We start from the raw sequence: 23,620 nt of genomic DNA on the forward strand, positions 1-23,620 counted from the left end.
TCATCCTTAGGGAAGGAGGGAGGAATTCATCAGCCTTACAACAGCCTTGCCCATGAAGCTGTTATTCCCACTTATATATGAGGACACTCTCTCGGGCAAGCTCTCTCAGGCTCTGACTTAGCTCGGGGTGATTGTAGGGATACGCAGAGCACTGTGGAGGCTGGGAAACCAGCCGCTGATTCATCCCCCTGGATACCAGAGCTTCGTGGGTCATACAATACATACAAACAAGCCTCATGAAAAACCGGAATGTGCCTCCTCATCACAGCAGCTCTGCCCCGGTGACCAGGCCACCCAGGCAGAGTCTGAAACCCTCAGAGCAGAGAGAGCCTGACAGGGTAGCCAGCCCTCCAGTTGGGGCTCTTGTCCTGGATCCATTGGTCGTAGCCAGGTGGCACCTGGATCCTGTTCCAGGTGTGAACCATAGCAACACAAGATTGCGAGAACTGCCTGGGAACATTTCCCCCAGGGGGATGTTGGCTCTGGCCTATCTAGTACTTTCAGGGAGATTAAGGCAGCCTGGCATCATCAGAAGAATACAGATTTTAGAATCAGACAGACCTACCTGGGTGTGGACCCTGGTTCTGCCACTTGAATCCATTTCGTCGACAGGAAGTCGTGGGTACCGCCCATCACGTGGAGGTGTTGTGCAGGTCAAGTAACAATGTGCCTAGGCTGGGGTCTGGTGCAGAGGATCTGTACTTCATGAATGATAGAATTTGGTGTTTTATTTTTTAAAAACTGGAAAGATAGGGACGTGGGGAAAAAAGTTTTTTGATTTTTATCACCCTGTCACTCAAGCTCTTACCATTCATAGTGCGTCACTGTCGACTCTTGTAGACCCATCTGTTAATTTAAGGCTTTATATGCCATGGAGCAGTTTCCTTCCATGGTACTTTTTAAATGAACAATCTGTTTTTACATGGCTGGAGTTAATATAATTTTGTATTCTGATTTCGAAATTCTGTATGTAATTTTGGTGGATATGCTGTAGTTCACATAAAACTTATTTTTGGTTTTTTTGTTTTTTTTTTTAAAGATTTTATTTATTTATTCTTCAAAGACAGAGAGAGAGAGAGAAAGAGAAGCAGAGGGAGAAGCAGGCTCCCAAGAAGTAGGGAGCCCAATGCGGGACTCGATCCCAGGACCCTGGGATCATGACCTGAGCCGAAGGCAGACGCTTAACCATCTGAGCCACCCAGGCGCCCCATAAAACTTATTTTTGAACATCTAACAAAAGAGCAGTGGTTGAACTAGTGGTAATGTATTCAGGTAGTAAAATAGAAGTATATTTGTTAACATAGAAGTGTGCTCATGATTCTATGTAAAATGAGACGGTTTTACCTAAAAACCAAGTGCCTCCCAGATCTGTCTGGATGTTCACCGCCTCAGCCTCAGCAAGCTTTCAAATTTTAATGGGCCTCAGAATCACCAAGGGAGCCTGTTAAATGCAGGTTTTGAGCTTTACCCCTACAGTTTGATTCAGCAGATGGGGCTCGGGGTGGCATTTTTACGAGGATCCAGGTGATTCTGATGTGGGCATGACACTTCTCCCATTTCTACCTGTTGAAGCTATACTTAGTTTTCCGCACTTCGCCATCCTTTCAGGCTTTCTCCTGAATTCCTAAAGTATTTCGTGGCACTTTTTGCCTGCTTTCTTGTCTTTGGATCTTGTGAATCCTTCTAAATTTGTAAAGTTTTCCTGATCTTCTGAACAAACCCAGTCGGGCACCTGTGTCATATCCCTGGGATTGTGTCAAGCTCCAAGTTCCTGAATATAATATAGATACCAAAATATTTGGAATCCAGGTTTCTTTGATTTGTAGTGAAGAGAAAGAGGCCAAGCGTTCCAGAACTCTTCAGCATACCTGCTATGAGAAAGGGGCAATAAAGGTAGCCTTTCCAACCTTGATAGGAAAAAAAAAAAAAATCTTGTTTAAATTACCCTGACCTTGGCAGTCATACTGTGAAAAGTAGTTTGTCCTTTGTGCATTTACTTTGGTCTAAGCCAGAGATGGCCAGTGTTTGGAAAGGGGGGTTAAAACCCTTCAAGAAGCTTGTCATTCCAAAAGCATTGCGTAAATATCTTCTAGGATTATTGGTTGGTTTTCATTCTCAAACTTTGTGCCATTGAGGTTATTCGAGGTAAATTTCTCATCTTGCAGTTCATTTAGGGGCCATTCATGCTAAAATTGAGATTGAGCTACCCATAAAGTACTTCTTCACTCAGGTTTTATTGATCTCCCTCCTTCCTTAAGCCAATTAAGATTGGATCTTTGGATCTCCATTGTCAAGTCAGGTTTTGTTGTCTTATGTCCTATCCTTATGTAACAGGCCGGCTGTTGCAAATTGGTTGTTACACTGTTAAAACAATTGCTAAATATTATGTTCCGATGATTTTGAATCCCCCCCCCCCTTGCCTGTGAGGGGACTAAATCATAATCTGTATAAATCTGTGATCATTCTAGCTTTAAAAGCATTAATAGCTACCAAAAAAGCATCCTGCAGAAGGAAACCTAAAGAGCCAGGTTTATTAGCTCGCTCAGAAAAAGTTCTTCCTTGGGGCGCCTGGGTGGCTCGGTTGGTTAAGCGTCTCTTGATCTCTGCTCAGGTCATGGTCTCAGGGTCGTGAGTTCAAGCCCCTTGTTTTTTGTTGTTGTTGTTGTTTTAAGTAGGCTCCACACCCAGCCTTAAAGAAAAGAAAAAAAAACTTCCTTGCTCACATGAAAATGTTAACTTTGTAGAATTGAAGTTCCAGATGACCTGAGAAATCATACAGGGGAATAGAAGGTTCTGGTTAATGAAATGGTTCTGATGGGAAATCACTGGATGGATTATACTTGTCCACATGGCAAACTTAGAATCATTCTTCAAAACCCTGTTCAGAATTCATCTATAAACCCCTAGATCTGTAAAGCTTTTCGTGATCCCCCTTCTTGGAAAGAAGTAACCATTTCTTTTATTCTACAAGCACAACAGGACCTTATATACACTTCTATGGCCGTATATGTCACTGTCTAGTGTAACTATGTTTGCACATTGCTATTCTCCACTAGATCAGAAACTCACTGGGTGGGGCACCTGGGTGGCTCAGTTGTGTTAAGCGTCTGCCTTCAGCTCAGGTCATAGCCCCAGGGTCCTGGGATCAAGCCCCACATCCGGCTCCCTGCTCGGCGGGAAGCCTGCTTCTCCCTCACCCGCTGCCCCCTGCTTGTGTTTCCTCTCGCTACGTCTCTCTCTGTCAAATAAGTAAAATCTTTACACCCAGTGAGTTGTGTTTTTTTTTTTAAGAGAGTGTAACTTACCTGTGCAGTCTGATCACATGTCTAAATGGCTGGATATAGTCGTACTAATTGAATGAATATATGAATGAGTGAGGATTCTGTTCTAGTCAGTGGCATCAGTCAGATAAACGGCATTTTGTGGGTATTTTCTGAGACATCCTGCAGTTAACAAAATTTAAAGCATCACCCTGTCATGAAAAATGTACCTAAAATATTGTTACAATAAATTAAGAATGAATGGTGAAAAAGACAGGCTGAGTATCTGTTTCTTCCAGGATTCCTCATACCAACTGAGTGCTCAGCCTGTGGGACCCCTGATTTAAGGGACTGGATCTGAAATTCCACAGAAACCTGTTCCACATTAGCCCATCAGCTGCTGTTAAATTCCTTCCCTGGGCTCTTGAATTCCACAGAAGGCTCAGATATCACAGATATTTGAGCATTATACGTATGTGATAGATTGTGAACATATTCCTCAATTTCTAATTTTAAAGTCTTTGTATTAAGAGAGGCTGATGACTGAAAGAGATGATTTTAGAACTGAAAGCGACCTCTTCATTTTACTGATTAGGAAACCAAGCCTCCTGAGAGATGGGCAGTTTGCTTTAGTGGAAGGAGCCCTAGAATCGAAGTCAAATAGATCACGTCTTGGCTCTGGGGCTCAAATCACAGCCTCTTACTGGCTGTGTGATCATAAGCAACTTAAGTGTTTGGAAGATCAGTTTTCTCATTTGTAAAGTTTGGTTAAAAATCCATCTCGGTGGGTCATGACAAGGGATTACCGAGATAAGCTGTACCGGAATACCAACCGTAATGTCTACACAGAGCAAATCCTCAGCGATTTTTAGTCTCTGCCCTTCCTCGCCCGAATCATGCTCCTCACGGCAGGAGTAGGACTTAGAAGTACTCCTTGAGGCGTCGTTAGGATGGGTTGCGGTTGCCAGTTTACTTGACAGGACTCACGCACATCAAGGACACTCACTGCAAAGGAGCCGTTTCGTGGGTGTTTGATAAAAGAGTCAGGATTTGGTACTTGAAAAACAATCTCCCTTCTGTGTTCCGTGTTTTATTCCTTGTTGCTTTTTTCCCTTTCTTTGAACTGAGAATTACGGCACCCTCCCAGTCAACCATCAACTATAATTTAAGTTTGTATAATTGTGTGAATTAGCAAGGTCATTTCTATAAAGCCTTAGGAACTCAGAGTAAAGTATATAAACGTTTTGGGAAAATCCGACCCATGTAGCCTAATCAGCCTTCAATTTTTAAAAATCACATTCTGAAATAATAAGTGAAATATCTGTGCTAAATTGAAGGGGTTGGGGCTGGAAGTGAACTAAGCATTTTGAGCATGAGGTGTTAGTCTTACTTAGGCGCTTCGGTCGTCCTGAGACGCGAGTCAGGTGGGAGAAGCAGCAGTTTGCTTTCTCTGCTCATTCCCTGGAGTTCATCTGTCATTTGCAAACACAACTTATTTTTCTCTCTCTCTTCCCTGTAAAGGCAGAAACCTGTGGGTTCTTGTCGTGGGGCGCTTCCCAAAGGAGCACAGAATTGGGATTCCAGAGTTCAAATACGTGGCCAACATGCACGGAGACGAGGTATGTATGCGCCTTGAGTATCGGAAAGGTCACCAGACACGCTTCCCCTCGGGTCTCGAGCTCCGTGTAAATGCTAAGGAAGCAGCATAAATCGTACCAAAAAATCTGGAAAGGTCTTGCCGCGAGGCCTTCTGGGAGAATTGAAGGAACCAGGGTCCAACAGCCACCAGAGCCAGTGCCCCGGGAGGCTCCCTGGAGCTCGTTTTGTGCCGGGACTGGAAGAACAGCAGCGCCCAAGCCCTCACGGCCGGCCGAGGCCCTGAAGCCCGCCCTGGGCTGGTGTTTCCCACCTCCTGGGGGACATCCAGGTGGCCCAGCTACGGAGCTGTAGTATATTTGAATTCAAACAATCAGAAGATCCCGGAGAGCTCTCCAAACTCCTGATATCTGACTTTTTGAAAGCTTTTGTTACCTTGTCTTAATCTTCTACTCAGCGTTTTCAGTATTGAAGGTGATGGGCAATCAAGCTTACAGTTCTCTCACTCAGCAAATGCTCTTAAGTTCTGTAATGTCTTGCCTCTTTTCCAACGTATCAGAGAGAAACTCTCCTTTTGTTTTGTTTGATGTCATGATATTTATTTTGTTTTGTCCGTTACCCTCTTACCCCCCTCCCCCACTTGGCAGTCATTCCCCTCAGGCCTTTGAGGGCACTCCTGTCCGTCTCTTACCGCGCTTCCTCAGAGGATTTGGGGAATGGGACAGTTGCGGTATTTTCTGTTCCCGGGACCCCATGCGCCTGGGCAGTGAAGTGGAAGGGAAAGACCGTTCCCAGTCGTCACAGTCAGGAAAATTTACATGGCAATGTGTGTAGCGCCCTCTAAAACATGCTTACCTTTAAGGAGCGTCGAAGTAAAGGCATAGTCCAGTGGGGTGCAACCCACTGCCTCGTGAAGGCACATGGGAGTTGGCAGCAGTGTGGGTGGCGGGCTCTCTTCCGACGCTGGGCTTCCTGTCCTGGCTTAGCCCTCCCCAAGCCCAGGCTCCGCAGGAGCAGGGTCCACCTCTCAGGACGCACGCAGCCCGACCTGTCCTGCTGGGAGGACAGGACTTCTTGCAATGGGAGCAAGGTGCAGACACTGGCCTCTAAGAAAGGCGTAGGCCTTTGGACCTGATTTGTGAGCGGATGGAAGGTCAGTCCCCCCGTGACTTTGCTGAGTGTGATCGCGCTGTACCTGTCAGATTTGATGTCGCTGGGAGTCTGACCAGCGTTGGTGTGATAACCACACAACTGTTCACCGCAGATGGCAGCCCAGACCTCCCCCTTGCTATGTCGTCTATGGATCCAGGTCCATGGAGTCCATCTTTAGTAGGAGACATACAGCACTCGTTAACTACAGTAGTTTACTTATTGAATTCCTGGCACTTCGGGGGTTCCAGCATGGTGCTCAGAAATAACCCTTCGAACTGAAACTTTGAAAGAGAAGCCAGAGTCCTTTCCCTCCCTCACCTCTGAGTTGGCTTCTTTCTAAGATGCGCCTTCCCAAACTTCTGGCCTTTTGCTGTTCGGGTAGGTAATGTATCCCATCAAATCGGGGCTCTCTAATTCACCCTGATTCTTTGAGGAATGCTAAGGACTGAGATCAAGAAAGGGTGAAGTCCCAGTGCACCTTGGGGTGGGGACCTGAGGCCCTGTGATTACCCGTGTGTCCCCCATGTGTCCCCACCAGTGGTAGTGTCCGGGCTCTGTGGGCCACTGAGGAACTTATCCTGAAAGTGAGATCTTGTGCCTTCTGCCCTCCTGGTGCTGCGAGGAGCTGGGGACAGTGATGGCTTCACTCAGGAGCAGAGGAGTGTGTTTGAGTAGAGCGTCCAACCACCTGACCCAGCCTTCTTCCTCTCTCAGATCTTTTGGAATTGAAAGAGCATTTTCGAGAACCCACTATAAAATGCTACATAGCTAACATTTTAGGGCACTGGTTCTCACCTTCTTTAGGTAGATGCCTTGCTGTTCCGCCACAGATTCTGGGTGCTGACCTCAGGATGTATGGATCTTCTAGGAGTCTGTGGGCCTCGCGTGGAGAACCCCACAGGGGACATCTATGCACGGAATGGCCTGCTGGACAGAAGTGATCACACTGTTTTTTTGGTTTTTTTAAAGATTTTATTTATTTATTTGACAGAGAGAGACACAGCAAGAGAGGGAACACAAGCAGGGGGAGTGGGAGAGGGAGAAGCAGGCTTCCCGCCGAGCAGGGAGCCCGATGCGGGGCTCGATCCCAGGACTCTGGGATCATGACCTGAGCCGAAGGCAGACGCTTAACCAACTGAGCCGCCCAGGCGCCCCAATCACACTGTTTTTAAAATGTTTCCTCTCTTACCTGGACCCCACCCCACAGAGGTGTGTTTGTTTCCCACACTGAATACATGGCTAGATGGCAGTGAACATCCCCAGCATTAGGAAGACCCAGTTCTGCTGATCATACCTGCTATTTTCCCCCATGAATTTTTACCTTACGTCCTTGTACCTTGTTTTAGAATCAGGTCTTTTTTAAATTAAAGATAATCTGTTGTTGTTATTATAAAATCAGTCATGTACATCTCAGAAAAAAACATAAACCAACAACAACAACATTGTATATTGACCTTCCAAAAATTAGTAGTTAATTCCTTACTATTTATCCACCTAGGTGTTTGTGTGTGCATGTGTGCACTTCTATTAAATGAGCTATGCTGATTTACTATTTGTAACATGTAAGTTAATACTAGCCACCCTTTCATGTCAATACGAGTTTATCCTGTCTTTATCTTCTACCCCACTTTCTGGTTTCTCAAATGTCCCCCAGATTGTCTACATCAGGATCCAGTCCAGGACCATGCATCACATGTGGTCCATTCCCTTGAATCTTTTGTTCTAGCATTTAAAGGATCTTTTCGTGACTCTAGACTTAATAAAGAGACCTGATCAATTAGTTATCTGTCCTGCAGAATGTCCTACATTCTGGATTTTTTGCTTCCTTGTGCCTCTAGTCCCTCTGGTTCCTTCCAACTGGAAGCTAAATGTAAAGGTTTGCTGTATTTAGGTGAAACATTTTTTGGCTAATAGACCCTTAGGAATCATGAAGATGGATTAATTTGGTCGATGCTGGAGGGTTTGCAAAAACTTTGGGTAGCAAAATCAACTTAAAATGGCCCCTTTGCAGGCAGGTATTTTATAAAAGAAGTGATATTAAGCCTCCTCTTGTATAATATTTTTCTTGTCTCCCTTCACCCTGCTGTTGGCTCATGTCCTTCCAATGACACTGGCTCACGGTGCCTTGTTGATCAGACTGGCAAGTTACTTTCTCCACGGTGCTTTACAAGCACGTAATAACACGAGCCAACATTAATGAGCATGGGCTACACTAAGTGCTTGGTGGGGGTGTGTGCTTGGTCGTAGGCTGTCTGAATCCCAGCCCAAGTGCCGGGCCTTACCCAGCTATGGGTCTGCCTCCTTGACTCTCTCTGCTGCCCGCTAAGTGTTCTGTTTGTACTCTTTTCATTTTGACGTAGAGATCTATGATCTGTTTGGATGGATACCTAACGGTGCTCGTCGATGAGAAGATTTGGTCTTATTCACCATGTAAAAAAGTGGCAAGCTCTTAGAGTAACGCTGGATATAAATCCAAGTCCGTTTTTTCTACTGCCTGCCTCCCCCTCCGTGATTGCTGTGCAGTCACTCAGGGTAGCTAACAGCACCCTTTGAGAAGCCTTTGCCACCTGGTGTTCATGCCCTTTCCAGAACGACGTGAGAGGAGTGTTTCTGAGCTTCTGCCTTTCTCATTTTCATAAGACTAGCAGGTGCTTTCCTAGTTCGTCTGGGCCCTCCGTGTGCACACCCACTGACATGTCGCCTTGTAGAAGCCTCGATCCTAGTTTTAACGTATGCAGGTGCCTAGTCGGTGGTACAGACATAGCTGAAGTCTGGTGATTATTTCTCCTTGGAAGGGGTGATGCCGGCACACGCTGAGTGGGGGGCTCCCTACCGTTCCCTTCCTCCACCAGTACTGACAGTGTTTGAGAATAGGGTCTTTGTCCCCTGTGCCCTCCTTCTGCTCATGGCTGGCTTTGAGGTAAGCTATAACCAATAATCTACCAGGCCCCAAAACTGGGAACATCTTAATGCTTTCAGCCTCAATGTGGACAGGAGAGAAGCCTGGGAAGATCACTCCTTGTTCCTTCCTCAAGGCCTCCTTGCACTGTTTTGTGCCTGTCTCCTATCCTGGTTTTTAAACTTTGTAGAAAAAGAAAATCTTCGCTAATCTCTAGATTGTTAGGACATCTCTAATTCCTCTCTAATGGAAATACTGAAGTGAGGCATGACTATGTGCTGAGAACGTTGAGTGCCAGTAGTTTTAAGCTAATCCAGTAATAGGCAAAGGAGAGGTTACAAGCTGGGTTCCCAAGGTTCCCTTGACCTCAGGGCCATGGTCTTAAGTAGTATGGGGGTAGGTATTCAATATGTGCTTGTTGTGCTTAACTGAATTGCCAATTTGGATTCTTTTTTTCCCCCCTAAGCTCCTATTACTTAAACATCAATAGGGCGCCTGGGTGGCTCAGTCGTTAAGCGTCTGCCTTCGGTTCAGGTCATGATCCCAGGGTCCTGGGATCGAGTCCCACATCGGGTTCCCTGCTCGGCGGGAGGTCTGCTTCTCCCTCTCCCACTCCCCCTGCTTGTGTTCCTGCTCTCGCGTCTCTCTCTCTGTCAAATAAATAAAATCTCTAAAAAAAAAAAAAATCAATAAATTACTTTTACTGTGATGGGTTAATCAGGTAGACTTTTTTTTTTTTAAGATTTTATTTATTTGACAGAGAGAGAGAGAGAGCACAAGCAGGGGGAGTGGCAGACAGAGGGAGAGGGAGAAGCAGACTCCCCGCTGAGCAGGGAGCCCCATGCGGGACTTGATCCCAGGACCCCGAGATCATGACCTGAGCTGAAGGCAGATGCTTAACCAACTGAGCCACACAGGTGCCCCTCAGTAGACTTCTGAAATATCCACATCACACTTAGAATTTCACATTTGGGTGGCATTAATTTATAGTTTATTGTGTTCTAGATATATAAGTTGAAAGCAGAAACATTCCCTGGATAACAGTGGCCATATTTTTCAACCTAAAAATAAAGGATAATGGATAAATGATTTTCACACCCCTTCTAGACATATAAGAGACAACTTATGAGATGTAGTTTATATGCTGTTTGTATTTAAAGGGCATTTTAATGGTTTATATGAACACTAAGACATAATATCTGAATTTTGCCCATGCTGGAAAATCTGGGATGTGTAGTCAACATGCAGTACAAGTTCCAAATGTACTAAAAAAACAAATTAAAGCTTGTCCTTCCAGATGCCATTTGCCAAGTTCTGTTTTCCACCATTATCACAGATGATAGCAGAATGTCCTCAGTTATGCAGTGTGGCTTTAGATCATTAATTTTCTCCTTTTGGAGCTAGAATTAATCTTTATTCCAAGTGAAGTGTTGGATTCTTTTAAGCATGTTAAATTTCTCCTGTAATTGTGCTTTTTCTCTTCATCTCCCCTTTTGGTAAGGCTGGGCTAGGGTGACCAGATATCCTGAGTCCTTGGCAGGATCAGAATTGTTAGCCCCCACCCCTGGAAAAGTGGTTTAATGTTGAAAATGATTCAAAGGAAATAACTTGATCTTTTTTTTTTTTTTTTTAAGATTTTATTTATATGACGGAGAGGCAGCGAGAGCAGGAACACAAGCAGGGGGAGTGGGAGAGGGAGAAACAGGCTTCCCGCCGAGCAGGGAGTCTGATGTGGGGCTCCATCCCAGGACCCTGGGATCATGACCTGAGCCTAAGGCAGACACTTAATGACTGAGCCACCCAGGCGCCTCTAATTTGATCATTTGTACCTCTGCCCTCATTAAGCAGCTTAAGTCCTCATGTTTTCAGAAATTTCCTCCTTAGAATAATAGTCTTGACCTTGTAATGGATTTGTCAACAGTAATCAGCAATCATTTATTGAGTATATGATATCCCCAGAGCTGGGCAAGATACCAGCGCTACAGAGGAAGCCCGTTAGGATCTCTGCCCTCAAGGCTTAGAGGATGGGGGGGGGGGGGTGGTCAGTCAAGGTCAGTCAAGGTCAGCCGGGCGATTGTGAATGTATGTGGGCGGTATTAGGAGAAACACGAGCGTGCAGAGTTCTGGGACCACATGCGTAGGTCATGGCACCCAGACTTTGGGAGCCCAGGGAAAAGTCTGCTAGATAACGTAATATTTAGGCTGATATTTGAAGAAGGACTAAAGGAGGCAATCAGACAAATGAATTAAATCAGTAATACACCATTTCGGGAGCCCCAGAGGTCACAGGCTTTTCTTCCACCGAGCGGCTGCATTGCAGTGTAGCATTTAAAAACAGATTCCGTCATTGGGATAGCTGGGTTTTGTTGTCTTTCTCTCTCTCTCACTCTCACTCTCCCAGATTACCTAGTAATTGTAGACTCTTTAAAAATTTTTTTCCACTGTTAAAAAAACATTCTTTGAAGAGGTAGAACACTCATTTTTATCTCTCTAGCAAATTCCACCTTGATTGTAAACTAAAACTGATGGAGAATTTATTTTCTGCTTTCTGGGTTATTGCCATTTTAACTGGCAGATGAATGATCAGTGAAAGGCTCCCGAAACTGGTGTGTTCATCCAGCCTTTCAGTCTCTTCATGAGGGATTCTCATATTAAGTCTACACCCTCCCAGAGAGGAAGTGAGCGTGCTAAATGGAAAGCTGATTAAGCTATTGGGATTGCTTTGACCGTGTTCTTTTTTAAAATTTGGACTCTCTGGGGTTTCATATTCAAAGACTTAGTTTTAAAGAAGGGAGGTTTATGCATAAAACATGAATGAGTGCTTGAAACATTTATATTAAGGTTGGGAAGAATTAATTTGAATAATATTTGGCATAAATCTGCTGTTAGGAAGACAGCAAAATATAGCCCAACAAAAAGAGAGGATTTTAACTCCCTGAAATTTTAGCTGTTTAACCTCAGCAGTTTTTAAATTATCTGACTCTTAATTCGTTCTTTACCATATTTCCAAGATTTTTTACTTATCCTCTGCAGTTAAGGACATGTGATTTGTTTTGGAATATGGAGACAAACAGAAAATACCTTCGTTCTACATTTGTTGACTTGAAAGAATCATGATTTTTTTTGGTTTCGTAAAAATAATAAAGGTTTTCTTTAAAAAGTGACACCGGAAAAATGAATAAAAATCATTCAGAATACTATCACTCAGAAATAACCATCATTAATATTTGCCACACATCATTCTAGACATCTATGGGTTTCTGTAGTAAGAGAATGAGAAGGATTAAAAGGATACAAAATAAAATGGGTGCCATATTCTGTTACCCTTTAAATAAGTACGAGATTTCATTTTACTTGGACAGGATAAACCGAAGTGAAACTAAAATAATCGGTGAACTTGATAAATATTTTCTCAAAATAAGCAATTACCAGATGATTCTTCCAAAGTCAAGAAAAAAATGAGGGAAAACTTGGAAATTGTAATCATTGAAAATATATAGTTTTCAGCTGTTGATAGAATCTTCTAACCCCTTGCTATGAACACTTGTCTCCCCCAGCCCCCACCCTCTGTTAATGATAAACATTAACTTTTCCATTCTGTTCTGTACCTGTTCTCCCACAGTTCCTCAGTCTCATTCTACAGCCTAATCACAGCTTCTTGACTCCTCTTTGTTTTCATTTCCTTTGAGTTGGTTGAATGTCTTTGCCAACTCACGTCTTGAGTTGTGGCGTGCTTGAGATTGTTTAGTTGAGATAGTTGAGGGAAAGGCACATCTTGAGCCCCATGGGGATTCTGGTGCGGCTCCTCTGTCCTTGACTGGGGACTCACATGGGCCTCGGGTTCTTCCTGATTCGTCCCTCTAACTGAACCAACTGCCCGACAGTCCCAACTAACATTTAGAAATCTCAGGAGCTGCAGGTGACTCTTGGTCACTGCCTCCTCCCCAACCCCTTAGCACAACGCTCCTTAAATCACTGCACTTTCCACGTGTAAATTAGCTTTTCACAAATGAGAGTCACTGCAGCTCCTCCACTGGCCAGCAAGTAGCTCATGAGGCTGCTTCCAGAGTGCTTGAGCTCCCAAAACAGACGCTTGGAAACCTTGTGTGTGGCTTACTTGCCTTTTTTGGTTATCTGTAAAGACTTTTTCAAGCTGACAATTTTTTTTTTTAAGATTTTATTTATTTGAGAGAGAGAGCATGAGCAGGGGGCAGAGGCAGAGGGAGAAGCAAACTCCCTGCTGAGCAGGGAGCCTGATGGGAGGCTCCATCACAGGATCGTGACCTGAGCTGAAGGCAGACACACTTAACCTACTGAGCCACCCAGGCGCCCCACAAGCTGACAATTTTGACTGTAAAAACAAAAATCAAGGTAGTAGAAGATAGAAATAAGTAGGAAAAAAAAAATTGAAGTCAGAATTGAATATATTTCCACTCTGAAATTTACGGCTACCTGTGAATACGTAATTGACATATTCCAAGTTTTCTTAGTCCCCATTTCAATTATTCCATGTTCATTAGGATCACAAATTCATCAAATGTGGTTTCTTTCCTTGCCAGTGGGGCATAAAGTGAGAAATTACCATTCAAGGATTGCTCACCTGTCGTCACAGCAGTGAATTCATACGGTGGAGCTGTAACTGGAAACTCCTGCCCTGCTCACTGCCTACCATAGTAGTACCTCTGCTTGGCAGCCCTTAAGCAGCCGCTGCCCTAGATTTCCCGGGGACTGACCCTCAGCAGCATCTGACCGTCCATGAGAGGCCAGCATTCCTTACTCAGAAGCAGATTCCCTGAACCCAGGATTATAGAGACAAGCTGAGATAGCCTAGTCAGATCTTTCTATAATAAGGTTGAGGTGTGAATTACTTTTTTTAAATAACAATAAAAAAAAATAGTCCTTACCATTGAGGATTATAAAACGAGATCTCTCATAGGTCTCCAGTTTCCCAGTCACTGGTGATACATAAGATAATTGTGGGTGGAGATGACCATTTTTATTTTCATAGTCCTGCTTTTCAAACAGTGTACATTAGAAACCTGTCTAGCAAAATGGTAATAACACAAAGGTTTTCATTTCTCCTGTAAGTAAAAAGTGAGCCAATTTAAAGAAAATATAAATGAGCAGTCATATAGATAATATGCAGATATAGCAAAAAAAAATTATGAGAATGATGTGCAAATCACTCAAGTTTCGGCAACACGAGAATGTGGCAATCGGAAATACGCAGATAGGGCAAACATTGCACAAGGGTGCAAGAGGGAAATTTGGAAATAGGGATATTAAAGTGAAACCTATTTAAGTTGTGCTTGTCACAAGCCTGAATTTTCCCCTATCAAAATCGACACCTGTCTACTGGGTCTGATGCAGGTGGTGTCCCCCTGCCGTCCCCCGACACCCGCACGACGGCGACCTGCCGCACCGCACATGCTCGCGGAGCCGCGCTCCCGTGCCCTCCAAGCGCCGCCCCTGCCCTTCCAGTCTGGGAAGTGTTTTGGAAGGGAAACAAATTGGAAACATAATGAGCACAACCTTTATCCCACCTAATTCATTTTTTTTATTGAAAAGTAAATTCTTCACATATGGGTACTTTAAAAAAAAAATTGACTTTCTAAGTAATTTTCGCTGAGAGTTTTCAGCGCGCTGGTGACTGATTGCCACTTGCCAGAGCCCCCATGTGTTTGAGAAATCGTGGTCTCACAACTGGTTTTGGTTTCAAATACCAAACTGTAGCAGAACCCCTCGTGGGGCGATTTGTGCTTTAGGGACTATTCTCCTCTGACCTAATAATATCCCGTTTTGTCTTTCACACACACAGACTGTCGGGCGGGAGCTCCTTCTGCACTTAATTGAACATCTCGTAACCAATGATGGAAAAGACTTTGAAATCACAAATTTAATCCACAGCACCCGGATACACTTCCTGCCTTCAATGAACCCAGATGGATTTGAAGTGGTCATGAAGCCTGACTGTTTTTACAGTAATGGAAGGTGAGGATGGGCTCCTCTCTTGAGAACAACAACAAGGCCCCCATCAGACAGTACCCCGGGGCCTTATTAGTGAACCAGCTCAGCCTGGGTCATGTCACTGCCATGCTGAAAACTCTTCAGGCTGCCACTGCTTTGAGGACGAAAAGTAGAATCCCAAAGAAGGCTGCTTTACTCCCGTGCCCGCCCTACTGCTCGCACTCGCTCACCCTGGCCCAGCCCCTCGGAGTCTCCTCCATCTCCTGAACCGACCTGGTTCTCTCTCGCCTCAGGCGCTGGACGCATCTCACTTCCCACTCCTCGCCCCTCTCGCTGCCAAACAGCGTTTCCTCAGAGACTCCCTCCATGACCTGTCCTCTATTAGGCCCCTGGTTCATACCGCCTGCCACTTTACCTTCATGGCACAAATTTTAAGGTCTGATTTTTTGTTCAGTGTCTCTCTCCACACAGATCTGTAAGCTACGCTGGGGGCAGGAATCCTGTCACCCATGTTGCTCACTGTTAAATCTCCAGGGCCTAGCTGGGCCGTCAGTAATTACCAGTTAGTTTATTAAGCCAGTGCAAGAACTAACCACAAAAGAAGAGGGAGTCAGGGCGCTCGGGTGGCTCAGTCGGTTAAGTGTCTGACCCTTGATTTCGGCTCAGGTCATGATCTCGGGGTCGTGAGATGGAGCTCTGGGGCTCTGTGCTCAGCGGGGAGTCTGCTTCTCTCTCTCTGTCCCTCCCCCCATTTGTGCACTCTCTCTCTAAAAAAGCTGTTAAAAAAGAAGAGGGAGTCTTGTATTTCTGATTTAAACAGTTTATTTTGTTGCATTGTGCCTCAGGAAGTTTAGAATTTCTCAAATGTCTAACATACATTTATATTTGGGCAAACATTTGTTTGTTTTTACCAAAAATAAATAAAATCTCACCATTGATTCCCTTCAACTTTAGGTTTTTCTAGTGTATTTAAACATGGCCAGTCTACTTTCCAGAAGTACATTTGTATAAATAGTGTGTTCCTGTTGTTTGTTATCAGTTGCTATATAACAAACCATCCCCAAATTTAGGGATTCATTCCCTTTTTATTTACTCTCAATTCTGTAAGTCAGGAATTTGGACAAGCCAGAGCAAGGCTGGCCAAGCTCTGTACCATCGTCTGGAGCCTCAGCTCAGGCTGGCTGAGACCACCAGCCTGGGACATGTCTGGGGTCTCAATTCTGGCTGTCACCTGGGTTCCTCATTTCTCCGGGCGGACTCTCCACGGGGTTAGCACCGGAGTCTCAGGTTTCCCAGAGGAAGTGTTCCAAGAGCAAAAGCCCTGAAATGCAAACACTCATCAAACCCCTGCTTACAGCACAACAGCTACGATCCCCCTGGTAAGAGCCAGTCACACGGGAGGGGCTGCGGAGTGCGTGAATGCCAGGGGTGGCCCTCCGAGGCTACCCAGGTGACTGACCATCCACCTTCCCTGTGCTCACATTTGGAAGAACACCTGGAGCCCAAACCAAAGGGATACACACTGCACGAGTCCACTTCCTCACATACCATCAGTAAACCCAAAAATATTCTTTCTTTTAAAGGGAAAATAATAACTACTATGACCTGAATAGAAATTTCCCCGATGCTTTTGAATTTAATAACGTGTCAAGGCAGCCTGAGACTGTGGCTGTCATGGAGTGGCTGAAAACAGAGACGTTTGTCCTCTCTGCAAACCTCCACGGCGGCGCCCTGGTGGCCAGTTACCCGTTTGACAACAGTGTTCCAGGTGAGCAAACAGCGGCCCGGCCTGGCTTCCTGAGCCCGGAGCGGGACTGCAGAGTCGGCCTCCGGAGGGGAACAAGTCTGCCCTCTGCCCTTTGCGGCCAGGGGTGGAAGAGCTCGTTTTCTCACCTCTGAGCCACTCTTCCTACAATTTATAGACCGCAGATGGGCACGGTGGCTGACCTGGCGACCCCCAGGATTATCTGAGATTCATCGGGAAAATAGTAGAATCGGGTTAGAATACCCCACAAGAGGCAACATGCCTGAAAGTAAATAAAACCGGAATAACTTACCTTTCTTTGCTAATCATAGGAGCAATCATTTGACTCCTCTTAAAACTCCGTGGGATGAGGACTTAAAACGAGCGCAGTGCCTTTATTTAACCCCTTCAGTATGTAAGGAGAGCTTATCCCCCTCCAGAAATGAGTGAGAGTGACTAAGAGGCTATTCACCTTGTAAGCCGATACAGGAGGAGTTGGAATATGCATCTAGTTTGTTTCATGTGCTATCACCCTGTGTCTGCTCATTAGAAACGAGGAGAAAGGGTAGGGGGAGCCCTCGTGGAAGTGGACACGTGTCCCTCTGGGAAAGCAGGGTCTTTGCCTGTGATGCGGTGGCGTGTTTTCTAATACGGCGCCATGTGTTTCCGAGTACTTGTACTCCGACACCAACAGAAAGGTCTTGGTTTGTTTTTCACACACAGCGACGGGGATGTTACATTCCCATAGCTTAACCCCTGACGACGATGTTTTTCAACACCTTGCACATACCTACGCTTCAAGAAATCCCACCATGAAGAAAGGAGACCAGTGTAAAAACAAAATGAACTTTCCTAACGGAATCACAAATGGCTACTCCTGGTATCCACTCAAAGGTCAGTTTCTCTGCCCTTCTGGCATTCTCCTATTGCCTTCATCCAGAGGTGCCACTGTCTTTGGTTGACCCCTGCAGGTGTCCAGATTTGTTTGGCACGGTGCCATCCTTTAGTCGTGTCTCTGTCAGCTCATGGCCCAGAAGCACTAGGGGGTGACGGCCCGAGAGCTGCTCAGATGCTCGCTCAGCGTTTGCCCACGATGAGCCGGGAACTTTGCCAAGAAGGCTGAACAGGACCCAGCCCCTACCCTCGGGCTTAATAGGGAAGAGCAGCACGCAAGTAAATAACTGTGGTGGCAGTGTAATTAGAATAAAAATGGGAGGTTTGGAAAAGGTAGTGTGCCCGAGAGGTAGAAAGCCAGAGTACAACAAGGAGTGGAGAAGCCCCTGGAGAAATGTAATGTTTATGTCACATCGACCAGGGACCCCTGCTAATCCAGCTACTTAGGGCCACACGCCAGGGGGATCCAAATATCGCCAGATCGCCCAGTTTGTAAAACAAGCTGAACTTGTACGTGAGGTATCATGATTTTTAAAGCCACTTTGCAAGCTGAACAAGAACGCTTTTCCAGGGCGCCTGGGTGGCTCAGTTGGTTAAGCGACTGCCTTCGGCTCAGGTCATGATCCTGGAGTCCCGGGATCGAGTCCCGCATCGGGCTCCCTGCTCAGCGGGGGGTCTGCTTCTCCCTCTGACCCTCCCCCCTCTCATGCTCTCTCTATCTCATTCTCTCTCACAAATAAATAAATAAAATTAAAAAAAAAAAAAAAAACGCTTTTCCAGCTAGATACCTGGTTGGGGTGGGGGAGGGAGGGTCCGGTTTTCTGCCCTTGGACCAGGACGGCCGGGTGAGGGAACGGGTAAGGAGACTGCCATGTAGGGGTCACGGGATGGGGGGGAGGGGGCTGTTCTTGTAAAAGGAATCACGTAAGCAAGCCCAGGGGCGTAGGAGAACCCGGGCTTGTCGGGGGCCTGAGCGAGCGGGAGGGCCCTAGGGCGGAAGAGCGGCGGGGACTGGGCCTCGGTGGTGGAAGGTGCCCCCTGTGAGACTGGTTCGCCCGACCCCGCCCGCAGCGAGCTGGAGGCTGCGTTGCGGCACGCGGGCCCCTTTCCCAGTTGTCACTGGGAGGCACAGGCTGTGCCGTCCTGTTGCACAAGCTGGTACTTTCCGGTCTCTGCCAGCTTCCCAGGTGCTGAAAGCAGCAGGGCCAGCTAGACACCGCAGCATCCCACACTCCTCTCTGTTGTCCCCGATACAGTTCCCGCCCCAGGCCCATGCCCGCTCTTCACTCTTCGCAGGCAGCCGAGGGCTCCCTCCTGCTCCAGGGCAGAGCTGTCCCTCATGGCCATCTGTAACCTTCAAGGCAGATCCAGATGTGTGGGGAATGAGCCAGGAAGCTAACGTGGCTGTCGGGAAGCGGCGTACCCCGAGAAGAAAGGCAGGCAGAGCCCGCTACTTTGAGGAGCTTAGAGCATTCCGGCTCGGTCTGGAGGTTTTGTCCACCAGGCCCGAGTTGCATTAGCCAGAGCTGCACACCCCACGCTTAGCAGTCCCACTCCTGCGCGCTTTGTACGCCTGTTCTGCCATTTCGGTTCTTTCTGCCTGGCAGCCATCCAACCCAGGACTTCGGTTTTGTTTCTTTCTTCCTTTTCTTTCATTTCTTGGTGAAAACAAGGTCAGAGAGAAATACAAAACTTAGAAGGCAAATAAATACAAAGGACAGAGATATTCTTCCTGCTAGAATCTAGACCTACATAGATATTACTTAATAAAATTTTTTGATATATTTTGACTACTTTCTTAGCATGAGGTTTTTTCTAATTCAGTACTTCCCAAATACCCCGAGAGAATTGAGAATACATATTTTATTAGGCAGATACCAAGTATAACAAATTAAAATCTGGCAGAAGGTACTTCCTTCAAAGTTATATTTCATCAAATCCAAGATGCCACTGATTATAAAAATACACTGTACCACTAAGGAAGAAACAAAAATGTTCCTGGCCAATCTAATGACAATGGTGTTTCTCAGCCATCAAGTTTAAGACCCCTCCCAATTCAGAGATTTTAAAATATGAAAAGTTTTGCATTTGAGAAAATACAAAATGGGACTATAGTCCTTTGAAAATAGGGTCTCCAGAGGTGAGAACTGGGAGGTGAGCATGGGCACTGGCGGCCTCAGAAGGGGGCGTGGGTCCCTTCTGTCCCGAGAGCCGGCCCCGGCCCCCCTCTTTCATCCCCTAAGCAGCTCGGTGTCACGGGCAGGAGCACAGGGCCTTGAGCAGGACAGTTTGCGCTGGGCTCTGCACCCATGTGCATGTTACTTACCCTCTGGGATTGTCTCCTTGTCTCTTGAGACGGGGGGAAGGGGGGGTCACTGCTGTTACAGGCTCTTCAAATGGTTCCCCAGTAATAGCAAACACTTGCTGAACGTTAGCCATTATTCTCCCAGTGAGTGTACTTAGCTTTACATTATTTATGAATGGTTTGTAAACAATTTTTTAGAAGTATCGTTCCATATCTGTTTAGAATATAATTTACAGAAGAAATGTACACTGATGAATCCTTTTTGTAATGTATGATTGACAAAAAAGGACTGACCCTTCCCCTCCCCCTCAGCTGCACAGTTGAACTTGGGCCTGCTCTGATCCAGTTACCCATATGGGAGTATTTAGGACTGCCTGTTCGTGCCTGGGTGATAAAACGTCAAGCCCTGAGTTTATATGCTAATATGTCAAATTCATCTTTTCCTGTTTACATGTACTTTCCTTGCAGCTATCTGATTCACTTGTCCCCAAGGTACAGGATACTTGACTCCATTCCAATTTTAGACCTTAAAAAATTAAATATGTTTGTGTTTAGGTGGAATGCAAGATTACAACTACGTCTGGGCCCAGTGTTTTGAAATTACGTTGGAGCTGTCATGCTGTAAATATCCTCATGAGGAGAAGCTTCCATTCTTCTGGAATAAAAACAAGGCCTCATTGATTGAATATATAAAACAGGTTCACCTAGGTTTGTAAGATTTTTTTTATTAATTCCTGTTAACACAAAACATAGCATGTAACAAAACCTTTGGGTTGAGAGAATGTAAGCCCCTATTTGTTTTCCTGGTACAGCCTCATTTTGAGTACCAGAACTAATGATTAAGAATTTTCTCTGCATGAATATCTGCAGCACGTGAGAAATGCAGTGCCCATCAGTTCATAGAAGAGAAAGCATGATGTATGTTACTTTAATATGGGGGTGGAAAATCCAGAGTACTTCGAATTTTTCATGTGGAAATCTCGTAAAAGATCCAGGAAAACAAGTTATTACTCTGTTAAATCATTCCCCATCTCGGAAATGCCCAGTTTGCTGATCACTTGTCACACAATATCATAGATCCAGAGAATACCGGACATGCCATTTTGCCTTTTTCTTAGTACTGGGATGCTGACCTAGCACCATTAGCTTCAAACCCCTCACTCCTGCAACTCTGCCAAATGACCTACCTGGTCCTGGCAGTCTTCCCAGGCTGGTCTTCTGACAGCTGTCTAGCCTTTATCTCAGGTGGACAGACTAACCGGGCAAGAGTGATAGTTCTCAAACCTGGACAGCAGACTCTCTCAGCAGACTCAGATTGCCAGGCCCCAGCCCCGAAGTTTGATTTAGTGCATCTTGAATGGTGCATCTTCCCCAAGGAGATGCTGGTGCTGCTGGTCCAGGGACCACGCTCCGAAAACCACTGTAGCAGAGAAACTCGGTGCTTGTGATGGTGACAATGGAGTCATGCAGTTTAAGCTTCTTTAGCCCGGCTGTGTCTCTGTGGGCGGGGGGTGGAAGGCTCTCTGCATTGCCAGGGTTTCAGTTCTCTCCCTTCAGAGGGCTTCAGAAGGGCTTCAGAAATTGGCACAGTAGTTAGACTGCTACGTCACGCTGAAGTAGGTGTGGGTTTGTGTTGATGAGGGTTGCATCATAGGCCTGCTGCACAACTGCACAATTCCTGCAATTACCCCAAAGCTTTCCACCTGCTAGAGCGACGCAGGGAAGAGTCCGACGCACAGGGGGTCCAGGGCTGAGTGCAAGGATAACTAAGAGCTTCCTTTGGCCCCATATATGCCCCGCCCCCCACCCCCCTCCCTGCCAACCAGCCTCCAGCACCACTCCCCACAGCACAGGTGCACACAGATTATTGGTGAATTCACAGGGCTGAGACATGTATGAAGTAGGGATGTTAAAGGAGTCTTTTTTCATCAGCATCCTAGCAGTTACTAAGATTACTGGGTCCTCTCCTAATATTCTGGTATTTTGCTACTAGATTTTCCTCATGAGGCACATAGTAATTTAGCCTTTCTATTGTATTTCCTTATTTAGTATTACTCTGCCTATTGTAAAATTTCTCCTTCATCAGCATCAACATGGGAGTGCAGCTGAAAAAGAAATATGCTCCACATAACTGCACTACTCTTTTTGGAATTTCAATCTAGCTGTAAAGGTTATTTTCCAAGCACTGAATTAAGGTGGGCTCTGAAGTGTCATGCTGGCCTAATAATGCCCGTGAAGGAGCTTTGTAAACTGTTAAGTAACATGCACATTGTAGCATGACTATTACTAATTTGGAGGGCTTACAAGTCCACAGGTTTTATAAAGAATATTCATCTGCCTATCCCTATAATCAGGGATGCACAACCTACTTAAAAATATAAATGTATAAGCACATCAACTCTGCCCCCTTGTGGTTTAAGACAGAGGCTTTTTTTTTTTTTTTTCCCCTAATTTAATGAAACCCAATTTCAAAACACTAATAGTGTGGTCATTGTCACTTGATAGGTTCTCTCCATTTCAGTGTGTAGGAGGAAGCCAAAAACTGTCTTTGCTTGGGGATGATGGGAGCAAACCTTCTTACTGGTTTTGCTGTGGTTTAAGGAAAGTACTGATATTTATCAAGCAGTGTTGCGTTCAGTGGCTTAGCTTCACCACTTGCTAAGATGTATCTGAGACTTGGACCCATCTGGAAGTCTCTGGCTTACCTTCTCTGGGAAGGAAAGGCCTGGAAGGTGGTACATATCACTTCCATTTTACAGGTGATGAAACAGTCTGGGAATGTTTAGTGACCTGGGATTTACACTGAGCCTGACTGGTATCTATCTGTACTTACCTAATGTGTCAGAAGACCTCCTAAGAAGGGCATGATGGGAATATCTCTTCAAAGAATAATGCCACCGATACCCAATGAATAAATGCATAATTGGGTTATTAAGTCATGACTGATGTTTATAGTTGGGTCCTACCTAAAGATCAAAAGGATACATACCAAGTAGTAGGAATAAATATAAATGAAACTTTTAGAAGAGGCAGAAGGACAAATTACCTGAAACTAGAGGTTCACAGCTGCTATCTGTTGAATATGTGAGAAGGAAATACGGCATTTAGTAATTTCTTCTCTGGGGGGGTGAAAATGAAGAGTCAAGAATTAGGAAAGTGAAAGCAGCAACTTGGGTCAAGCAGAGGTTTGCTTAATGTTCGAGACAAAGATTTTGTTGCTAAGTGTTAAAATTTTATATTTCATTTTAAACTTTTCTGAAGGAACTATAATTATGCCACGTTATCTTTCTGCTCCAGTAAATAATTACTAAGTAAAATGTTCTGGGAATAGTTCAGGGTCATTTTTTCCTTGTGGCTTCTTCTCATATCATTAAGATGATATGTCACTGAGTGAACACACTGGAAGGTGAAGTGTAACATTTAAAATGACCTTTTCTTAACTGTACTCCTGAAATTTTGAGGTGAGGGGCATGGTGTCAGGTTCAGTGTGGGCCCTGGAGACTAGTGTGGATTTACAGCCAGGCTCTAGGAGCTTAAGGTTATTTAATAACCCAGAGCCTTAGTTTCCTCATCTGTAAAAGTGTGAAGGTATTGCCTACGTGATAGAGTTGATGTGAGGATTCAGTGAGAACATGCACGTTAAGCATTTGCCATAGAGCCTGAAATATACTAACAATAAATGTTCACTCCTGTTATTAGTAATAAGACACCATTAACCAATCCCATGATTCCAAGCAATCTTGTGATTATAATTGTTTCCCATCTAGTTTGACCATGAGACAAAACTATTGAGGCCCTTCCAC

The 23,620-nt window shown here is 45.2% G+C and overlaps 1 protein-coding gene across 2 annotated transcripts in view; it reads left to right on the forward strand.

Moving 5' to 3' along the window:
* The window catches only part of CPM (carboxypeptidase M), a 69,561-nt gene that overhangs the window by 36,439 nt on the left and 9,502 nt on the right, over nucleotides 1–23,620 (forward strand). For both annotated transcript variants that reach the window (XM_064590916.1, XM_045872999.3), the window contains exons 3-7: nucleotides 4,782–4,879; nucleotides 14,726–14,898; nucleotides 16,458–16,642; nucleotides 17,342–17,512; nucleotides 20,373–20,525. In XM_064590916.1, coding sequence (XP_064446986.1) covers nucleotides 4,782–4,879; nucleotides 14,726–14,898; nucleotides 16,458–16,642; nucleotides 17,342–17,512; nucleotides 20,373–20,525 — 780 coding nt within the window. The remainder of the gene's footprint in view (nucleotides 1–4,781; nucleotides 4,880–14,725; nucleotides 14,899–16,457; nucleotides 16,643–17,341; nucleotides 17,513–20,372; nucleotides 20,526–23,620) is intronic.

Source organism: Mirounga angustirostris, unplaced genomic scaffold (assembly GCF_029215605.1).
Source record: "Mirounga angustirostris isolate CCGP_5_RB_7025 unplaced genomic scaffold, mMirAng1.0.hap1 SCAF_5, whole genome shotgun sequence".
Classification (NCBI taxonomy): Eukaryota; Metazoa; Chordata; class Mammalia; order Carnivora; family Phocidae; genus Mirounga; species Mirounga angustirostris.